The sequence below is a fragment of the Tachyglossus aculeatus genome, chromosome 5, assembly GCF_015852505.1.
Source record: "Tachyglossus aculeatus isolate mTacAcu1 chromosome 5, mTacAcu1.pri, whole genome shotgun sequence".
Classification (NCBI taxonomy): Eukaryota; Metazoa; Chordata; class Mammalia; order Monotremata; family Tachyglossidae; genus Tachyglossus; species Tachyglossus aculeatus.
In genome coordinates, this window is record NC_052070.1 from 21,695,016 (window position 1) to 21,714,042 (window position 19,027).

Sequence of the window (19,027 nt, forward strand, 5' to 3'; positions counted from 1 at the left end):
GTAAGCGCTCAATAAATCTGATTGATTGATTGATTGATTCTAAGCGCTGGGGGAGATGCAAGGTGATCAGAGAAGCAGCGTGGCTCAGTGGAAAGAGCACGGGCTTTGGAGTCAGAGATCATGGGTTCAAATCCCAGCTCTGCCCATTGTCAGCTGGGTGACTTTGGGCAAGTTTGCCTTCCCAGACTGAGCCCCTTCCTTCCTCTCCCCCTCGTCCCCCTCTCCATCCCCCCCATCTTACCTCCTTCCCTTCCCCACAGCACATGTATATATGTTTGTGCATATTTATTACTCTATTTATTTATTTTACTTGTACATATCTATCCTATTTATTTTATTTTGTTAGTATGTTTGGTTTTGTTCTCTGTCACCCCCTTTTAGACTGTGAGCCCACTGTTGGGTAGGGACTGTCTCTATATGTTGCCAATTTGTACTTCCCAAGCGCTTAGTACAGTGCTCTGCACATAGTAAGCGCTCAATAAATACGATTGATGATGATGATGAAGTCACTTCACTTCTCTGGGCCTCAGTTCCCTCATCTGTAAAATGGGGATTAAGACTGTGAGCCCCCTGTGGGGCAACCTGGTCACCTTGTAACCTCCCCAGCGCTTAGAACAGTGCTTTGCACAGAGTAAGCGCTTAATAAATGCCATCATTATTATTATTATTATGATCAGGTTGCCCCAGGTGAGACTCATAGTCTTCATCCCCATTTTCCAAATGAGGCAACCGAGGCACGGAGAAGTGAAGTGACTTGCCCGAGGTCACCCAGCCGCCAAGCGTCGGAGTCGGGATTAGAACCCAGGCCCTGTGGCTCCGAGGCCCGGGCTCTTTCCACTGAGCCACGCCGCTCCCCGACCTTGGGCTCCCAAGCCCGGCTCTCGGCACTAAAATCACGCCGGTTCGGGGGGCGGGGGCCCGGGAGGAGGGGGCGGGGCCCGGGGCGGGGGCGGGTCGGTGTCCCTATAAGGAGGCTGTTTGTGGGGGTGTGGGGGGGAGCAGCCGGCTTCTCCGCCCCTCTGCTCCGCTCCGCTCCGGTCCGCATGGAGTCCGCCCTGGAGTCCGCGGCCCTCCTCCTCGTCAGGTCAGCCGCCCCGCGCTCCCTTCTCCTCCCTTCTCCTCCCTTCTCCTCCCTTCTCCCCCCTTTTCTCCCCCCTTTTCTCCCCCCTTTTCTCCCCCCTTTTCTCCCCCCTTTTCTCCCCCCTTTTCTTCCCCCCTTCTCCCCCCTTCTCCCCGCCGTGCCGGGTTGGTCCGGGTCGGTGCGGGGGCGCCCCCTGCTGGCCGGCCGGGCGCCTCGCGCTCCCCTGCGGGACCCCCGGACCGGACCGAGCGCCCAGGACTGAACACCCCCCCACCCACACACCGGACACCCCCCCACACACACCCACACACACACACACACACACACCGGGCACCCACCCACACACACACCGGACACCCACACACACCGGACTCCCATATACACACACACACACACACACACACACGCATACACTCACCGGACACACACTGGACCCCCCACACACACCCTGGACACCACCCCAGCCCCCTCCACACCGGACACCCACACACCCACCTAAACACACACCGGACACCCACACACTCACCGGACCCCCCCCCACACACACACTCACCGGACCCCCCCACACACACACTCACCGGACCCCACACACACACACACTCACCGGACCCCCCCCACACACACACACACTCACCGGACCCCCCCACACACACACTCACCGGACCCCCCCACACACACACTCACCGGACCCCCCCCCCACACACACACTCACCGGACCCACCCCCCCCCCACACACACACTCACCGGACCCCCCACACACACACACTCACCGGACCCCCCCCACACACACACTCACCGGACCCCCCCCACACACACACTCACCGGACCCCACACACACACACACACCCCGGACCCCCCCCCCCACACACACACCCCGGACCCCCCCCACACACACACCCCGGACCCGCCCCCCACACACCCCTGGCCCCCCCCATACACCCCGGACCCCCCCACACCCACAGACCCCGGACAGCACCCCCACACACACACACCCCGGACAGCACCCCCCCCACACACACACACCCCGGACACCCCCCCACACACATGGCTCAGTGGAAAGAGCCCGGGCTTTGGAGTCAGAGGTCATGGGTTCAAATCCCGGCTCCCCCCCTTGTCAGCTGTGTGACTTCAGGCAAGTCACTTAACTTCTCTGTGCCTCAGTTACCTCATCTGTAAAATGGGGTTGACTGTGAGCCCCACATGGGACAACCTGATCACCTTGTAACCTCCCCAGCGCTTAGAACAGTGCTTTGCACATAGTAAGCGCTTAATGCCATCATTATAATTTGTACTTCCCAAGCGTTTAGTACAGTGCTCTGCACATAGTAAGCGCTCAATAAATACGATTGATGATGATGATACACATACACACACGCCGGACCCCCCCGCCCCCCCCCCCCGGGCTCCGCTCCTCTCCCTGCCCCCGTGGCCACCCCACCAGCCGCTCCCACCCATAGCTACACAACCACGGGGAGGTTGGGGCCGGGGACGGACGACTATACCATGCAAATCCAAGTTTTAGTCATTGATCGATTGATCGATCGATCGATTGATTTTTACCGAATTTGTTAACTGCTTATCATGTGCCAAGCCCTGTTCTAGGCTCCGGGGGAGGAGATACAGGGCCATCAGGTTGTCCCACATGGGGCTCCCAGTCTTAATTCATTCCTTCAATCGTAATTATTGAGTGCTTACTATGTGCAGAGCACTGTACTAAGCGCTTGGGAAGTACAGTTCAGCAACAGAGATCATCCCTACCCAACGACGGGCTCACAGTCTAGAAGTGGGGAGACAGACATCCAAACAAGTAGACAGGCATCAATAGTATCAGTATAAATAAATAGAATTATAGATATATATATATACACACATTCATTCAATCATATTTATTGAGTGCTTACTGAATGCAGAGCACTGTACTAATCAATCAATCATATTGAGCGCTTACTGTGTGCAGAGCACTGTACTAAGCGCTTGGGAAGTACAAGTTGGCAACATATAGAAAGTCATCATCAATCATATTGAGCGCTTACTATGTGCAGAGCACTGTACTAAGCGCTTGGAAAGTACAAATTGGCAACATATAGAGACAGTCCCTACCCAACAGTGGACTCACAGTCTAAAAGGGGGAGACAGAACAAAACCAAACATACTAACAAAATAAAATAGATAGTGCTTGGGAAGTACACATCATTAATAAAATCAATAGAATAACTGTACTTTATACACAAGTGCTGTGGGGAGGGGGGTAGAGCAGAGGGAGGAAGTTGGGGTGATGGGGAGGAGGAGCAGAGGAAAAGGGGCACTCAGTCTGGGAAGGCCTCCTGGAGGCTGTGAGCTCTCAGTAGGGCTCTGAAGGGGGGAAGTGTGATTGTTTGGCTGATGTGAGGAGGGACAACATTCACCATTTAATCCCCATTTCATAGATGAGATCTATACATTTAGATACAAGTCATTCAGGTTGGGCACAGTCCCCGTCCCACATAGAGCTCACGGTCTTAATTTCCATTTTACAGATGAGATCTATTCAATCGTATTTACTGATCACTTAACGTGTGCAGAGCACTGTAATAAGGACTTGAATCTGTACAATTAGATACAAGTCATTCAGGTCGGTCACAGTCCCTGACCTACATAGGGCTCACAGTCTTAATCCCCATTTTCCAGATGAGGAACTGGGGCACGGAGAAGTCTAGTGGCTTGCCCAAGGTCACACAGCAGACAAGTGGCGGTGGTGGGATTAGAACCCATGTCCTCTGTCTCCCAAACCCAGGTTCTTGCCATTAAGTCATGCTGCTTCTCAATAATTCTGGTATTTCAGTGTGCAAGGAGCACAGAGACAGGAGAGGAAGGTAGGGGAAATGAGAGCTTCATCAGGGAAGGGCTCCTGGAGCTGAAATTTTAACAAAATTTTGAAGGTAGGGAGAGTCATGGTCTGTCAGCTATGGAAGGGGAGGGAGTTGCAGGATTTGGTTGCTTAGTACAGTGCTCTGGATGTAGTAAGTGCTTAATAAATACTATTACTACGGGACAGTCTTAGTTTAAGGGGGGCAGAAAAGCCCTCCTCTACCCTACCCCCTTTACAAAGGTAGCCCTGCCCCTTGCTCTGGGGAGGGCCAGGTTGTCACCGGGCCAGTGACTCTTGCCTTAGCCAGCTGGCGGTCTTGTTGCCTGCATGGAGTGCAACCCCAAAGTTGCGGATGTGGAAATAAGGGAGATCATGTAACATGTACAGTGCTTTTCACGAAGTAGGCGCTCAATAAATCTGATTGATTTCAAATTTGCCTTTGTTGATCAGTCTTCCGGCATCCAAGGGTAATGACAAACTAGCCGAGCTGTGCAGGAAGCAGATGTGAAAGTCCAGAAGTGTGCTGTATTTTCCCAAAGTCCTTCTCCTGTTAGGCTGTGGAAACACTCCATAACAATGTTCACTGTCTTTTGTGTCTCTGGCCTTCTCTTTTGGATTAGTCTTTTTATCTTATGACAAAAGTGATAAGGGCCTTAACTTTAATCAATCAATCAATCGTATTTATTGAGCGCTTACTGTGTGCAGAGCACTGTACTAAGCGCTTGGGAAGTACGAGTCGGCAACACATAGAGACAGTCCCTACCCAACAGCCTAGAAGGGGGAGACAGAGAACAAAACCAAACATACTAACAAAATAAGATAAATAGAATAGATATGTACAAGATATATACAGGTGCTGTGGGGAAGGGAAGGAGGAAAGATGGGGGAGATGGAGAGGGGGACGAGGAGGAGAGGATATTCATATAATAATATCCTCTCATAATATTAAGATATTCGTAACTGTGTCTCTAGCAGAAATTTTTCTTAATGATATCTAAGACCCCCTTCAGATGCACCAAAACTATAAATTTTATGGTATTTGTTAAGCACTTAGTATATGCCCACCGCTGTAGTAATTACTAGGATCCTGTCAAGTCGTCTCTGACCCATGGTGACTCCACAGACACATCTCTCCCAGAACAACCCACCTCCACCTGCAGTCGTTCTGTAGTGCATTCATAGAGTTAGCTTGGTAAAAATAAGGAAGCGGTTTACCATTGCCTCCTTCCGCGCAGTAAACTTTAGTCTCTGCCCTCGACTGTCTCCCATGCCGCTGCTGCACAGCACAGGTGAGTTTTGACTTGAAGCAGATTGCCTTTACCTCCCTAGCCACTGCTCAAGCTAGGAATGGAATGGGTAGGCCTCTGCTTGACTCTGCCTCCCATAGTGGAAACTGGTAGATTACTGTCCAGGTGCAATCCTAAAGGAGGGGGTAGTACTGGAATAGACACAAGATAATCGGTTGGACACAATCCTTCCTCAGTGTGGGACTCTCAGTCTTAATCCCCATTTTACAGGTGAGGTAACTGAGGCACAGAGGAGTTAAGTGACTTGCCCAAGGTTACACAGCAGACAAGTGGCTGAACCAGCATTAGAACCCAGGTTCACTTCAGATTTACAATGCTGTCTTCTAGCGCGGGGAAGCAGCGTGACTCAGTGGAAAGAGCACGGGCTTTGTAATCAGAGGTCATGGGTTCAAATCCTGGCTCCGCCAATTGTCAGCTGTGTGACTTTGGGCAAGTCACTTAACTTCTTTGTGCCTGTTACCTCATCTGTAAATGGGGATGCAGACTGTGAGCCCCACATGGGACAACCTGATCACCTTGTATCCCCTCGGCGCTTACAACTTTGCTTTGCACATCATCATCATCATCAATCGTATTTATTGAGCGCTTACTATGTGCAGAGCACTGTACTAAGCGCTTGGGAAGTACAAATTGGCAACATATAGAGACAGTCCCTACCCAACAGTGAGCTCACAGTCTAAGAGCTTAACAAATACCATCATTATTATTATTATTTTAGAAATCCACCCACCCCATAGTGAATACTAATAACCACTGTGTCAGGAAGTGTATATTTACCACAATTACTCATCTATCACAGTCCTTTTGAAGAGTAACTCCAAATACCAGCATTCCCAGTGACTCCATATTGAAGTCAAGTTTATGTTGTGTTTGAGAAGACAAAATCGTTCTAAGTGCAAAATCTTGACTCTTTAGTTGGGGAAAACTATTCACACTAGTTCCTTGAGATCAGGTAAGCTCCTTGTGTAATTGTACTTTGTTACTGTAATCTCCCAAGTACTTAGTACAGTGTTCTCTACTCAGTAAATACCACAGATTGATCTTGCCCATCAACACTCTTGTTCTCTCTAAAGCACTTAGTATGGCACTCTGCACACAGTAAGCACTTCACAAAATAGCCTTGAATGACTATTAAAATGTCGAAGCCAAGGCTAAAGGAAATTGCCTAATTTGTAACCATTTGAAAGCCTGCAAGAAAGATGGTTTATTTTACGGGCAGTGCCTTGTTAATTATGAGGATTTGGCATATAAGGCTTAATGTAAAACAAAACTTCCTAAAGACTTAAAAGTACCATGCTCAGCTGGAGTTTGAATCACTAAAACTGGAATTCATTAATACCAGATTGCTGCTTGTGGCTTAGCTTTAAAACTGTAGCTTTTTTAGATGGCTCAGAAAGCCAGAAATGATTTTTCACACTGATTCAAATTTCCTCTGAAAAAGTTGATCTTACATAAAAATAGAATGAAACTTAAGTTCCTGAGGGCAGGGATCATTTCTTCTGAATCTATTGTACTTAGTACAGTGCTGTACAAATAGTAGACTTTTTTATGGTATTTGTTAATTGATCTATTAAAACTAGCCTTATCTCCAACCCAGAGGCAATATGTTAAATATGGAAATAAAATTGCTTCAAACCACATCTTAGATGCCCAGGCTTTTTAGACTCTGACAAGGGGTGGTTTGCAACTAGTTCTCCACCTTTTAGTGTAAAGGAAAAGGTCATGAGTTCTAATCCTGGCTCTGCCACATCTGCTGTGTGGCCTTAGGCAAGTCACTTCACTTCTCTGTGCCTCACTTACCTCATCTGTAAAATGGGGATTGAGACTGGGAGCCCCACGTGGGACAGGGACTGTGTCCACCCTAATTTGCCTGTATCCGCCCCAGTGCTTAGTACAGTGCTTGGCACATAGCGTTTTACAAATACCACAATTAGTAGTAGTAGTACTTTGCAAATACCAGCTGAAAAATTTGTGGTATACCCAATCACCCATTCTTCCTAGATGAAAAGCAGCATAGCCCAGTGGAAAGAGAAGCATGGCCTAGTGGAAGTCAGAGGACATGGGTTCTAATCCTGGCTCCACTGTGTGTCTGTTGTGTGACCTAGAGCAAGTCACTTAACTTCTCTGAGCCTGTTACATCATCTGTAAAATGGGGATTAAAACTGTAAGCCCCATGTGGTTCAGGGACTGTATGTGACCTGATTACCTTGTACCTGCTCCAGTGCTTAGAACAGTGCTTGGCACATAGTAAGCGCTTAAGAAATACCACAATTACTATTATTATATCTATATCTATGTATATCTATTATATCTATTCATGTTCTAGTTTGCTTGGGATCCTTTTGGAACAATAGATAATTTCAGTAACCTTGAATAAAAATTTTTGCCTCTGTTTGAGTTGCAAAAGTATAGAGTGTATAATAATAATAATAATAATTATTATGGTATTTGTAAGCGCTTACTATGTGCCAAGCACTATTCTAAGCACTGGGGCAGATGCAAGGCAGTCAGGTTGGACACAGTCCCTGTCCCACATGGGGCTCACAGCTTCAGTCCCCATTTTCCAGATGAGGTAACTGAGGTACAGAGAAGTTAAGTGGCTTGCCCAAGGTTACACAGCAGACAAGTGGAGGAGCCGGTAATATAGAAATTTGTTTTTAAAAAGTTAGTCATGGTAGTATTGCAGCTGACCCCATCCTCCCTCTGGCCTGGAACTCCCTCCCCCTCCATATACAACAGACCAGTACTCTCCTCACCTTTGCAGCCGTATGAAAATTACATCTCTTCCAAGAGGCATTTCTCAACTACGACTTCTTTTCCCTTACTCCCTCTGCCTTCTGCATTACCTGGGTACTCAGATCTGTACCCCTGAATACTTGATATTCAACCCACAGAATTTACATTTATTTATAATTACCATCTGTCTCCCCTTCTAAACTGTGAGCTCCTTGTGGGCAGGGAATGTGTCTACCAGTTGTTGTATGGTGCTCTTCCAAGAGCTCTTCCACGTGATCAATAAATAACGTTGACTGATCTTCAACCATCTACCCTCTAACTCTAATATCCATTCAATTAATGGTTACTATAATATGGTTTTCTTCTCTTCCACTATTCCCCCAAGGTTTTAGCCGTAAGGTTCTTCAAAAATATAACCCCTGTGCTAGGAGAGTATTGGGTGTACAAGACTGTCTCTTCCCCTATATCCCTCTTCTTCCTCCTCTTCCCCCTTCCACCCCAAACCCAACGATCATAAAACCTTATTAAACGATGAGAATCATCCCTTTCCATAGGCAGGCCATTCCAAAATCTATAGAGCAGTGGTTCTTAACCTTTAAGACCCCAGCTTTACCTTCCTTGTAAGAGGAAGCATGTGTTTCTCAGATAATTCTAATTAATCTCACATTCCTTATGCTGCCTCCTGCAACTGTCAACTCTGAGCTTTAATACCAGTAAGTGGGATAAGTAGTCAGCTCTTACACACACTACTTTAATCTTCAAGATATGCTGCATCCCTGGTTTGTCACATTCCCTTACTTAGCAAATAGCGGGGAAGAGAATGTGTGAGTTGCCCTGCACAAAGCCCCAGCACTATATTCAGTTCCTTCATGCAGGTTCTTGGTTCTGAAATATCAAAATGTGAAATGTCAAGGCTCCACCTTCATCAGAGTAGAATGATTACCCTGCTGGGAACTGTTGCTTGAGTGTGAATGTGATCCTCCTCTTTTTTTTTTTTTATTAGTATGGAATTTAAATGCTTACTATGTGTCAGGTACTGTACTCAGCGCTGGGGTAGATACAAGTTAATCAGAGTAGAAACAGTCCATGTCCCACAAGGGGCTCCCAGTATTAATCCTCATTTTACAGACTGAGGCACAGAGAAGTTAAGTGACTTGCTCAAGCTCACTCAGCAGGCAAATGGCAGAGCTGGGATTAGAACCCAGGTCCTTCTGACTTCCAGGCCGGTGGTCTATTCTCTAGACCATACTGCTTCTGTTTCACTGATAGATGTTAAGGATCATAACTCTAATTAAAAGTGAGACCAACTTCCTCCCCAAACACAAGGAATGGAGCTTTAAATTATACAGCTAAGATTGATCTAGAGGTGTCCTGCCACTTTCCTAAAATAGTAATTCTTGCAGGTTTCAGTCTACTAATGGCCTTCATTAAGCCCTCACTGTCTGCAGAATACTGTACTGCGTTGTTGAGGAAGTACAATATTGTTGAGTTGGTAGACCTGATCATTACCCATAAAGAATTTACAGTCTACAGAGGGGAGATAGATGATAAAATAAATTACAGATAGGAAAATAGTAAAATATAAGGACATTTATATAAGTGCTGTGGGTCTGGGGTGAGTTTCTGTTGTCTTTTATCCAAGTTATGTCTCTCTTTCCTGGAATGATCAGGATGAACTCTGCATTGGTTAGCTTGTCTTTTCCCTTTTTAGGGGGGCGGGGGGAGCGCCTTTCATAAATTCTAGCCTTATATATATAGTCACACAAATGTCTGACCACTTGTATAAGACCACCTACCTATTCAGAAAATACAAACATAATCCATGCAAACCACTTTGATTAGAATTGATTTTGTTGCTATGATAGATAGTGGGGCCGAAGTTCTCCTGTTGGTGTACAAGGTCCTTCGGGTAAGCTGTGATTCTGCCCAGATCATTTTTCTACATAACCATTCAATCCATGTTTTCTCCACTCCTCAAGAGCCTCCAATGGCTGCCCATCCACCTCTGCATCAAACAAACTCCTTACCGTAGATGTGACTGTGAGCTCATTGTGGGCAGGGATTGACACTCTTTAATGCTGTATTGTACTTTCCCAAGCACTTAGTACACGGTAAGTGCTTAATAAATATGATTGAATGAATTTAAAGTGCTCACTCACCTTGTCCTCCACTACCTTACCTCCTTGATTTCTTACTACAACCCTGCCCCCCTATTTCACTCAACCTACTCAGTGTACCTCAATCTCAGCTCTCACCGTCAATCCTCCCTCCCTCTGGAATGCCCTCCCTCTTCACAGCCATCAGATGATCACTCTTCCCACCTTCAAAGCCTTATTAAAAGCACATCTCCAAGAGGCCTTCCCCAACTAAGCCTCATTTCTTCTTCTCCTGCTTCCTTCTTGCACTTGGATTTCCACTCTTTAGTCAACCCTCCCTCAGCCCCACAGCACTTCATTCATTCATTCAATCATATTTATTGAGCGCTTACTGTGTGCAGAGCACTGTACTAAGTGCTTATTATGTACACATCTATAATTTATATAAATGTCAGTCTCCACTCTAGACTGTAAACCCGGGCTCCCCCTCCCCCTCCCATCCCCTTACTGTAGGGGTTCCTCAAGGGTCAGTTCTTGGTCCCTTTCTGTTCTCTATCCACACTCACTCCCTTGGTGAACTCATTTGCTCCCATGGCTTCAGCTATCATCTGTATGCTGATGACACCCAAATCTACATCTCTGCCCCTGCTCTCTCTCCCTCCCTTAAGTCTTGAGTCTCCTCCTGGTTCAAGACATCTCCATCTGGATGTCTGCCTGCCATCTAAAACTCAATATGTCCAAGACTGAGCTCCTTATCTTCCCTCCCAAACCCTGCCCTTTCCCTGACTTTCCCATCAATGTTGACGGTACTACCATCCTTCCCATTTCACAAGCCCGCAACCTTGGTGTCATCCTCGACTCTGCTCTCTCGTTCACCCCTCACATCCAATCCAACACCAAAACCTGCCGGTCTCACCTCTGCAACATCGCCAAGATCCACCCTTTCCTCTTCATCCAAACCGCTACCCTGCTCATTCAATCCCTCATCCTATCCTGACTGGATTACTGCATCAGCCTCCTCTCTGATCGCCCATCCTCCTGTCTCTCCCCACTTCAATCTATACTTCACGCTGCTGCCCGGATCATCTTTGTGCAGAAACACTCTGGGCATGTTACTCCCCTCCTCAAAAATCTCCAGTGGCTACCAATCAACCTGTGCATCAGGCAAAAACTTCTCACTCTCGGCTTCAAAGCTCTCCCTCACCTCACCCCCTCCTACCTCACCTCCCTTCTTTCCTTCTACAGCCCAGCCTGCACCCTCCACTCCTCTGCCTCTAACCTCCTCACCGGGCCTCGTTCTCACCTGTTCCGCTGTCGACCCCCGGCCCACGTCCTCCCCCTGTCCCGGAATGCCCTCCCTCTGCCCATCCGCCAAGCTAGCTCTCTTCCTCCCTTCAAAGCCCTGCTGAGAACTCACCCCCTCCAGGAGGCCTTCCCAGACTGAGCCGCCTCCTTCCTCTCCCCCTCCTCCCCCTCTCCATCCCCCGCCTTACCTCCTTCCCCTCCCCACAGCACCTGTATATATGTTTGTACATATTTATTACTCTATTTTACTTATTATTCTATTTTATTTTGTTAATATGTTTTGTTTTGTTGTCTGTCTCCCCTTCTAGACTGTGAGCCCGCTGTTGGGTCGGGACCATCTCTACATGTTGCTAACTTGTACTTCCCAAGTACTTAGTACAGTGCTCTGCACACAGTAAGTGCTCAATAAATACGATTGAATGAATGAATTAACCCATTATTAATAATATTAATAATAATAATAATGGTATTTAAGTGCTTACTATGTGTCAAGCACCGTTCTAAGCACTGAGGTGAGTACAAGCAAATCATATTGAACACAGTCCCTATCCCACACGGGGCCCACAGTCTTAAACTCCATTTTACAGATGAGGTAACTGCGGCACAGAGAAGTGAAGTGACTTGCCCAATGTCACACAGCAGACGAGAGGTAGAGTTGGGATTCGAACCCAGGTCCTTCTGACTCCCAGGCCTGTGCTCTATCCACCGGGCCATGCTGCTTCCTACTCAAAGTGGGCAGGGAATATGTTTACCATTGCTGTTATAATGTACTCTCCCAAGCACTTAGTACAACGCTCTCTACGCAGCACTCAACAAATATGCTTGATTGATTCTTGTCTGACATTTGCTTTGGGTAATCTTCACTTGCCACTTCCTGGTTTCAGGCCTCTGACCTTCATGGGATCCCAGACCAAGAAAGTGCTGCTCTCGCCCCTCATGAGCCCACCGCGCCCTTTCCGTGTCTCCAACCATGACAGGAGCAGCCGTCGAGGGGTGACTGCAAGCAACCTGAAGGAGCTCATTAGCAAGGTGTGGACCATTCACTCCCATTCCCCTCACCTCCCATTGCTGGGAAAAGCAAATCGTGCCAGCGCTAGCCTCTAAGCTATCCATCTATGGATGTAAAAGACCAAAAATCTCCTACCAGATTTGCCCCAAGTTGCTGTTCAGAGCTTCCCAGCCTTCCAGAATCAGCACTTGAGAATCTTATCTCCTCCAGCAACCCATGACTACCCCCAGCCCCACCCCCACTCACAGACTCATCGTGGCTAGAAAAGCAGCGTGGCTCAATGGAAAGAGCACAGGATTTGGAGTCAGAAGTCATGGGTTCAAATCCCAGCTCCGCCAATTGTCAGCTGTGTGACTTTGGGCAAGTCGCTTAACTTCTCTGTGCTTCAGTTGCTTCATCTGTAAAATGGGGATTAAGACTGTGAGCCCCCCGTGGGACAACCTGATCACCTTGTAACCTCCCCAACGCTTAGAACAGTGCTTTGCACATAGTAAGCACTTAATAAATGCCATTATTATTATTACCAGGTAAATTGTAGCTAACAAATGAGAGCAGCAGAAAGCAATAACATACATTAACTCTGCAACAATAATAATAATGATGGTATTTGTTATGCACTTACTATTTGTCAAGCACTGTTCCAAGAGCTGGGGTAGATGCAAGATAGGTTGGACACAGTCCCTGTCCCACAAGGGGCTCACAGTCTTAATCCCCATTTTATAGATGGGGTAACTGAGACACAGAGAAGTGAAGCGATTTGCCCAGGTTCACACATCAGACAAGTGGTGGAGTGGGATTAGAACTCAGGTCCTTCTGATGCCCAGGCCTGTGCACTATCCACTAGACAATACTGCTTACCCCCTGGGTGGTAACTGGAGGGGTAAGGGTTACTTTGATCATGATCCTTAAAGTGGGAGCCAGTCATACAGTTTGCTCTTAAAAAAAAAAAAAAAAAAAAAAAGAAAGAAAAAGTATTAAGTCCTTACTATGTGCCAGGCACTAGGGTAATCAGGTTGGACACAGTCCATGTCCCACATAGGGATCACAGTCTCTAGCCCCACATTATGTACGATGTAACTGAGGCACAGAGAAGTTAAATGGCTTGCCCTGGGTCACACAGCAGACAAGTGGCAGAGCTGGGATTAAAACCCAGGTCCTCTTGACTCCCAGGCGCATACTCTATTTACTAAGCCATACTTCTTGCTCTTTCTCAAGAGCAAGTCAAGGGAAAGAGAGGAAATCTCCTTTACGGGTCTTAAAGTGAGTTGAAAGTAATATTGTACTGCACTGACATGTAAAATGTAATTTTCCTTGGAATATAATTTTTCATCTTGTGGAAAAAATAACAGATTTAAACTGTAAAGACATTCTGGGCTAATGACTCTTTTTAAGCCTAACCTTGTAACTGCCAACATGAGCTTTGTATTGCTAACTCGTGATCTTTGTTTCCTTGTGTCTAATTTATTTATTCTCAATGTAGACCCTGGATGCCTTAGCGATAACTACTGGACTGATAACTGTGGTACTGGAGGAAGATGGCACAGTGGTGGATACGGAAGAATTCTTTCAGACCCTCAGAGATAATACACGTTTCATGATCTTGGAAAAAGGACAGAAATGGACCCTGGTAAGCAAAACCACAATGAAGTTCTTAAATATCTGTTCTCATTCCTTCTTAGACTGAGTCCCATGTGGGACTCTTTTGCCACCAACCTCTCACCCACATCCTGCCTCTGATCTTGAAATAAGAGCCTCATCATATCCGACAGATCATCACTCTTCCCCACCATGAAAGCCTTATTGAAAGCACATCTCCAAGAGGCCTTCCCTGACTTGGCCCTTATTTCCTTTTCTTCCATATCCATCTGCATCACCCTTGCACTTGGATTCCCACCCATTATTCACCGCTCCATCAGCCCCACAGCACTTATATATGTATCCAGAATTTATATCAATATCTGTCTCCGCCTCTAGACTGTAAGCTTGTCATGGGCAGGGAACATGTCTACCAGTGTACTCTCCCAAGAGCTTAGTAGAGCATTCTGCACACAGTAAGTGCACAATAGATACGATTGATGTGGGGCAGGAACTCTATCTGCCCCAATTATCTTGTATCTACTCTATAGAGTGCTTTGCACTTTACAGACACTATTATGAGTAATTACATTTAACACCCTTCTCCTCACCACCCCCATATTCTCCCACTCTGTAAAAATGCTTACTTCCTATATTTGTTTTGTGTAGTGGTAGTTATCAAGCACTCAATGGGTGCAATGCACTGTTTTAAGTGCTAGTACTAGTAATAGTATTTATTAAGCACTTAATGAACTAATTGCTGGACAAGAATTTGCAGGTGGGAATTAGACATGGTCCTTGTCCCTTTGGGGGGCCACAGTCTAAGAGGGGAAATTATTTTATTTAAAGAATAGTGATTACGGTTGTAAGCTTTTGTAAGGGAGGTGGGGAGATTACGAGGAACTGAGGTAATGGGGTTAGGTGACTCTCCATATTCAGTTGTATTGGAGTGCTTAGAGTGCTATGTGCTTAGCGCTTATAACAGAATTGGTAGACACATTCCCTGCCCACAATGAACTTACAGTCTAGAGGGGGAGATGGACGTAAATTTAAATAAATTATGGGTATATAAAGTGCTTTGGGGCTGAGGGAAGGGAGAGTAAAGGTTGCAAATCCAAATTCAAGGGTGACACAGAGGGGATTAGAAGAAGAGGAAATGAAGGCTTAGTCGAGGAAGGCCTCTTGGAGATGTGCTTTTAATCAGGTTTTGAAGGTGGGGAGAGTGGTTGTCAGATATGAAGAGGGAGGGCGTTCCAGGTCAGAGGTAGGATGTGGGTGAGAGGTTGATGGTGAGATACATGAGATGGAGGTACAGTGAGTATGTTGGCTTTAGAGGAGCGAAGTGTGCAGGCTGGGTTGGAGTAGAAAATCAGGGAAGTGAAATGGAGGGGGCAAGGTGATTGTTTAAAGCCAATGGTAAGGAGTTTCAGTTTGCAGTGGATGGGCAACCACTGGACGTTTGTGAATGGAGAAACATGGATTGAACATGCCATTCTCCTTGTGTGTTGGATCCTGTCCAACTTATTCATGGAATTTACTTGTCATTCAGTTCCATACAAGTCACTATTTCTCTAACCTGGAATCGCCATGAGAACAAGTAGAGATGGAAGTACGGATGCCGGGAATCAGAACTGGTAGATGTGAGAGCGGGAGGGCAGACTGCATGGAAAGACCGAGGCTTCCCCAGAGAAGCTCTCTGCAGAACTGTTTCCCAAGCACTTAGTACAGTGCTTTGCACACTATAACCGCTCAATAAGTATGATTGAATGAATGCAGTCTGTACTTCAAAACAGACTGAATTGAAGAGACTCTGCTTGTTGTCCACTAGGTGTCTCCTTATAGCAACAAAAGGACTTAGTGGGGAAACCCAGACCTAATAATAATAATGATAATAATAATAATAATAATAATAATGGTATTTGTTAAGTGCTTACTGTGTGCAAAGCACTGTTCTAAGCTCTGGGGAGGTTACAGGGTGATCAGGTTGTCCCACGGGGGTCTCGCAGTTTTAATCCCCATTTTACAGATGAGGGAACTGAGGCACAGAGAAGTTAAGTGAGTTTCCCAAAGTCACACAGCTGACAAGTGGAGGAGCACATGGGACAACCCCATCATCTTGTACCCCCCACCACTTAGAACAGTGCTTCGCACATAGTAAGCACTTAAATGTTTAGAAAAGCAGCGTGGCTCAGTGGAAAGAGCCTGGGCTTTGGAGTCAGAGGTCATGGGTTCAAATCCCAGCTCCACCACTTGTCAGCTGTGTGACCTTGGGCAAGTCACTTAACTTCTCTGGGCCTCAGTTTCCTCATCTGTAAAATGGGGATTAAGACTGTGAGCCCCACATGGGACAACCTGATCACCTTGTATCCCCCCCAGCACTTAGAACAGTGCTTTGCACATAGTAAGCACTTAACAAATACCATTATTAATATAATTATTATTATTACCTCTGACTCCAAAGCCTGGGCTCTTTCCACTGAGCCACGCCAAAACATCCTTTCACAGAATTACCCCAGTGGCAGCCGAACATCTCTAACCACATGAGGGCCAATGCTGCTTTTACACAGGTGCTCTAAAGGTTGATTTTAGAGTACGTATTTTACATTCAATCGTATTTATTGAGTGCTTACTGTGTGCAGAGCACTGTACTAAGCACTTGGAAAGTACAATTTGGCAACAGGTAGAGACAGTGTCTACCCAACAACGGGCTCACAGTCTAGAGTGAAGTACACTTAGAGAAGCAGCGTAGCTTGGGAGTCAGAGGACATGGGTTCTAATCCCGGCTCTGCCACTTACCTGCTGTGTGACCTTGGGCAAGCCACTTAACTTCTCTGTGCCTGTTACCTCATCTGTAAAATGGGGTTAAGACTGTGAGCCTCACATGGGACAACCTGATTACCTTGTATCTACCCCAGCACTTAGAAAAGTGCTTGGCACATAGTAAGCACTTAACAAATACCATAATTATTATTATTGTTATTATTAGTCAAAGAGCAAATAGCAGGTAAAAAATTTCTACAGGAAATGCCTGCTCCATTCAGTTAGTCTTGTCAATGAGTTAAGGAAAGCATTTGTCTGAAGATGCTGAGGAAGAGAGAAAGGCAAAATTATACTATGGCTCTGAGCAAAACCAGCACTAGGTTCCAAAAAACTTCCCAAACTCTCATGTTTGATAGCACCAAAGGAACTTGCTCCTTTCTCCTTTTGAACTTATCCCCCAGGAAAGGAAGAAAAGGGAGATTGGAGAGAATTGGTGGGAAAAAGTGTAATTTGGGACTAGTTCCATATCATTGTTTGCATCATATAGACACACATCTCTGGTCATATGATCATCTCTTAATTGGCCTGAGAATCACCCAAGGAGACAGCTGCACTGACCCCCCTCACCCAGTTGCCAACTTGTGTTGAATTTTGGCCAGGCCAAACCAGGCAGGCTGTGAAAGTCAGTCAATCGTATTTATCAAAAGCTTACTGTGTGCACAGCACTGTACTAAGTGCTTGGGAGAGCACAATACAACAGTAAACAGACATTCCCTGCCCACAACGGGTTTACAGTATAGAGAGGGAGACAGGCATTAATATAAATAAATCGCAGATTTGTACTTAAAGTGTTGATGCTGGGAAGGGTGACGAATAAGCGCTCAATAAATATGATTGAATAAAGGGAGCAAGTCAGGGTGACACAGAAGAGAATGGGAGAAAAGGAAAAGAGGGCTCAATCAGGGAAGGCCTCTTGGGGAAGATGTGCCTTCAATTGGGATTTGAAGCTGGGGAGAGTCATTGTCTGTCAGTCAGGGTCCCTGTGGTAGGACCTAAAACAATGCACTCTCCTTAACCATTGGATTGATACTGAGACTTGTTTGGAACTGAGATTAGTTATGGGGAATTTTCCTCTTAAACAATTCTCTCCATAAATGCCTCTTTGACTATCAAAAGATGAGAGAGGAGGAATTGGATGTGGGGCTGTGCTGTTTTGCATCTTTGAAAGAAAAAATGAAGTCACCCTGCCATTGCCACCACCAAACCAATTTACAGATCCCCTCAGCTCCAGTTTCTAGATTGAAAAAGTCGATGCTGTTCAGTTCTTGGCTTAAAGTCAATCAGTTGTACTTACTGAGCACATACAGTACCAAACACTTGGGAGAGTACAATATAACAGAGTTGGTAGACATGGAGCTTACAGTCTAGAGGGGGAGACAGACATTTATATAAATAAATTACAGATAAGTACATAAATGCTGAAGGAGGGGTGAATTAAATGTTACAAATCCAAGTGCAAGGGTGATGCAGAAATAATAATGATGTGCATATAGCTATAATTCTATTTATTTTGATGATTTTGACACCTGTCTACATGTTTTGTTTTGTTATCTGTCTCCCCCCTTCCAGACGGTAAGCCCGTTGTTGGGTAGGGACCATCTCCATATGTTGCCGACTTGTACTTCTGCACATAGTAAACACTCAATAAATATGATTGAATGAATGAGGGCCTAGTTAGGGAAGACTTCTTGAAGGAGATGTGCCCTCAAAAAGTCTTTGAAGGTAGGAAGACTGATCAGATAGGAAGAGGGTGGGCATTCCAGGCCAGAGACAGGACCTGGGCAAGGGATCAGTGGTGAGAGAGAGGAGATCAAGGTACAGGGAGTAGGTAGGCATTAGAGTGAAGTGAGCTGGCTGGGTTGTAATAGGAAGTCAGAGAAGTTAAGTAGTAGGGGGCAAGGTGATCAAATGCTTTAAAGATTTACAGAAGCTTAGATGCTGTGAGTTCTAATCCCAGGTCAGCTTCTAACAGTGATTTCTTTTATTGTCTGTCTCCTGCTTGTGACTGTACGCTCCTTGTAGGCTGGGATTGTCACCCACCCCATTGTAACCCCACTTCCCAAGTGCATAGTGGTATTATGCACAGAGTAAGCACTCAGTAAATACCATTGATTGACTTACCCTTCTCTGCCTGGCTCCTCCTTTAAAATGGAAACTGTGCTAACTATACCTCTCAGTGATGTCTGTAATTATCAAGTGCTCTGAAGTCAATGAATATAGACAAAGTACAGAATGTTAATGAACTAACTG

General features: G+C 46.1%; 1 protein-coding gene across 3 annotated transcripts in view; it reads left to right on the forward strand.

Moving 5' to 3' along the window:
• The first annotated feature begins 1,033 nt into the window (after positions 1-1,033).
• CIDEA (cell death inducing DFFA like effector a) overlaps positions 1,034-19,027 on the forward strand; it is a 37,957-nt gene continuing 19,963 nt past the window's right edge. For all 3 annotated transcript variants that reach the window (XM_038746575.1, XM_038746574.1, XM_038746573.1), the window contains exons 1-3: positions 1,034-1,084; positions 12,258-12,402; positions 13,863-14,009. In XM_038746575.1, coding sequence (XP_038602503.1) covers positions 1,044-1,084; positions 12,258-12,402; positions 13,863-14,009 — 333 coding nt within the window. In that variant the 5' untranslated portion in view covers positions 1,034-1,043. The remainder of the gene's footprint in view (positions 1,085-12,257; positions 12,403-13,862; positions 14,010-19,027) is intronic.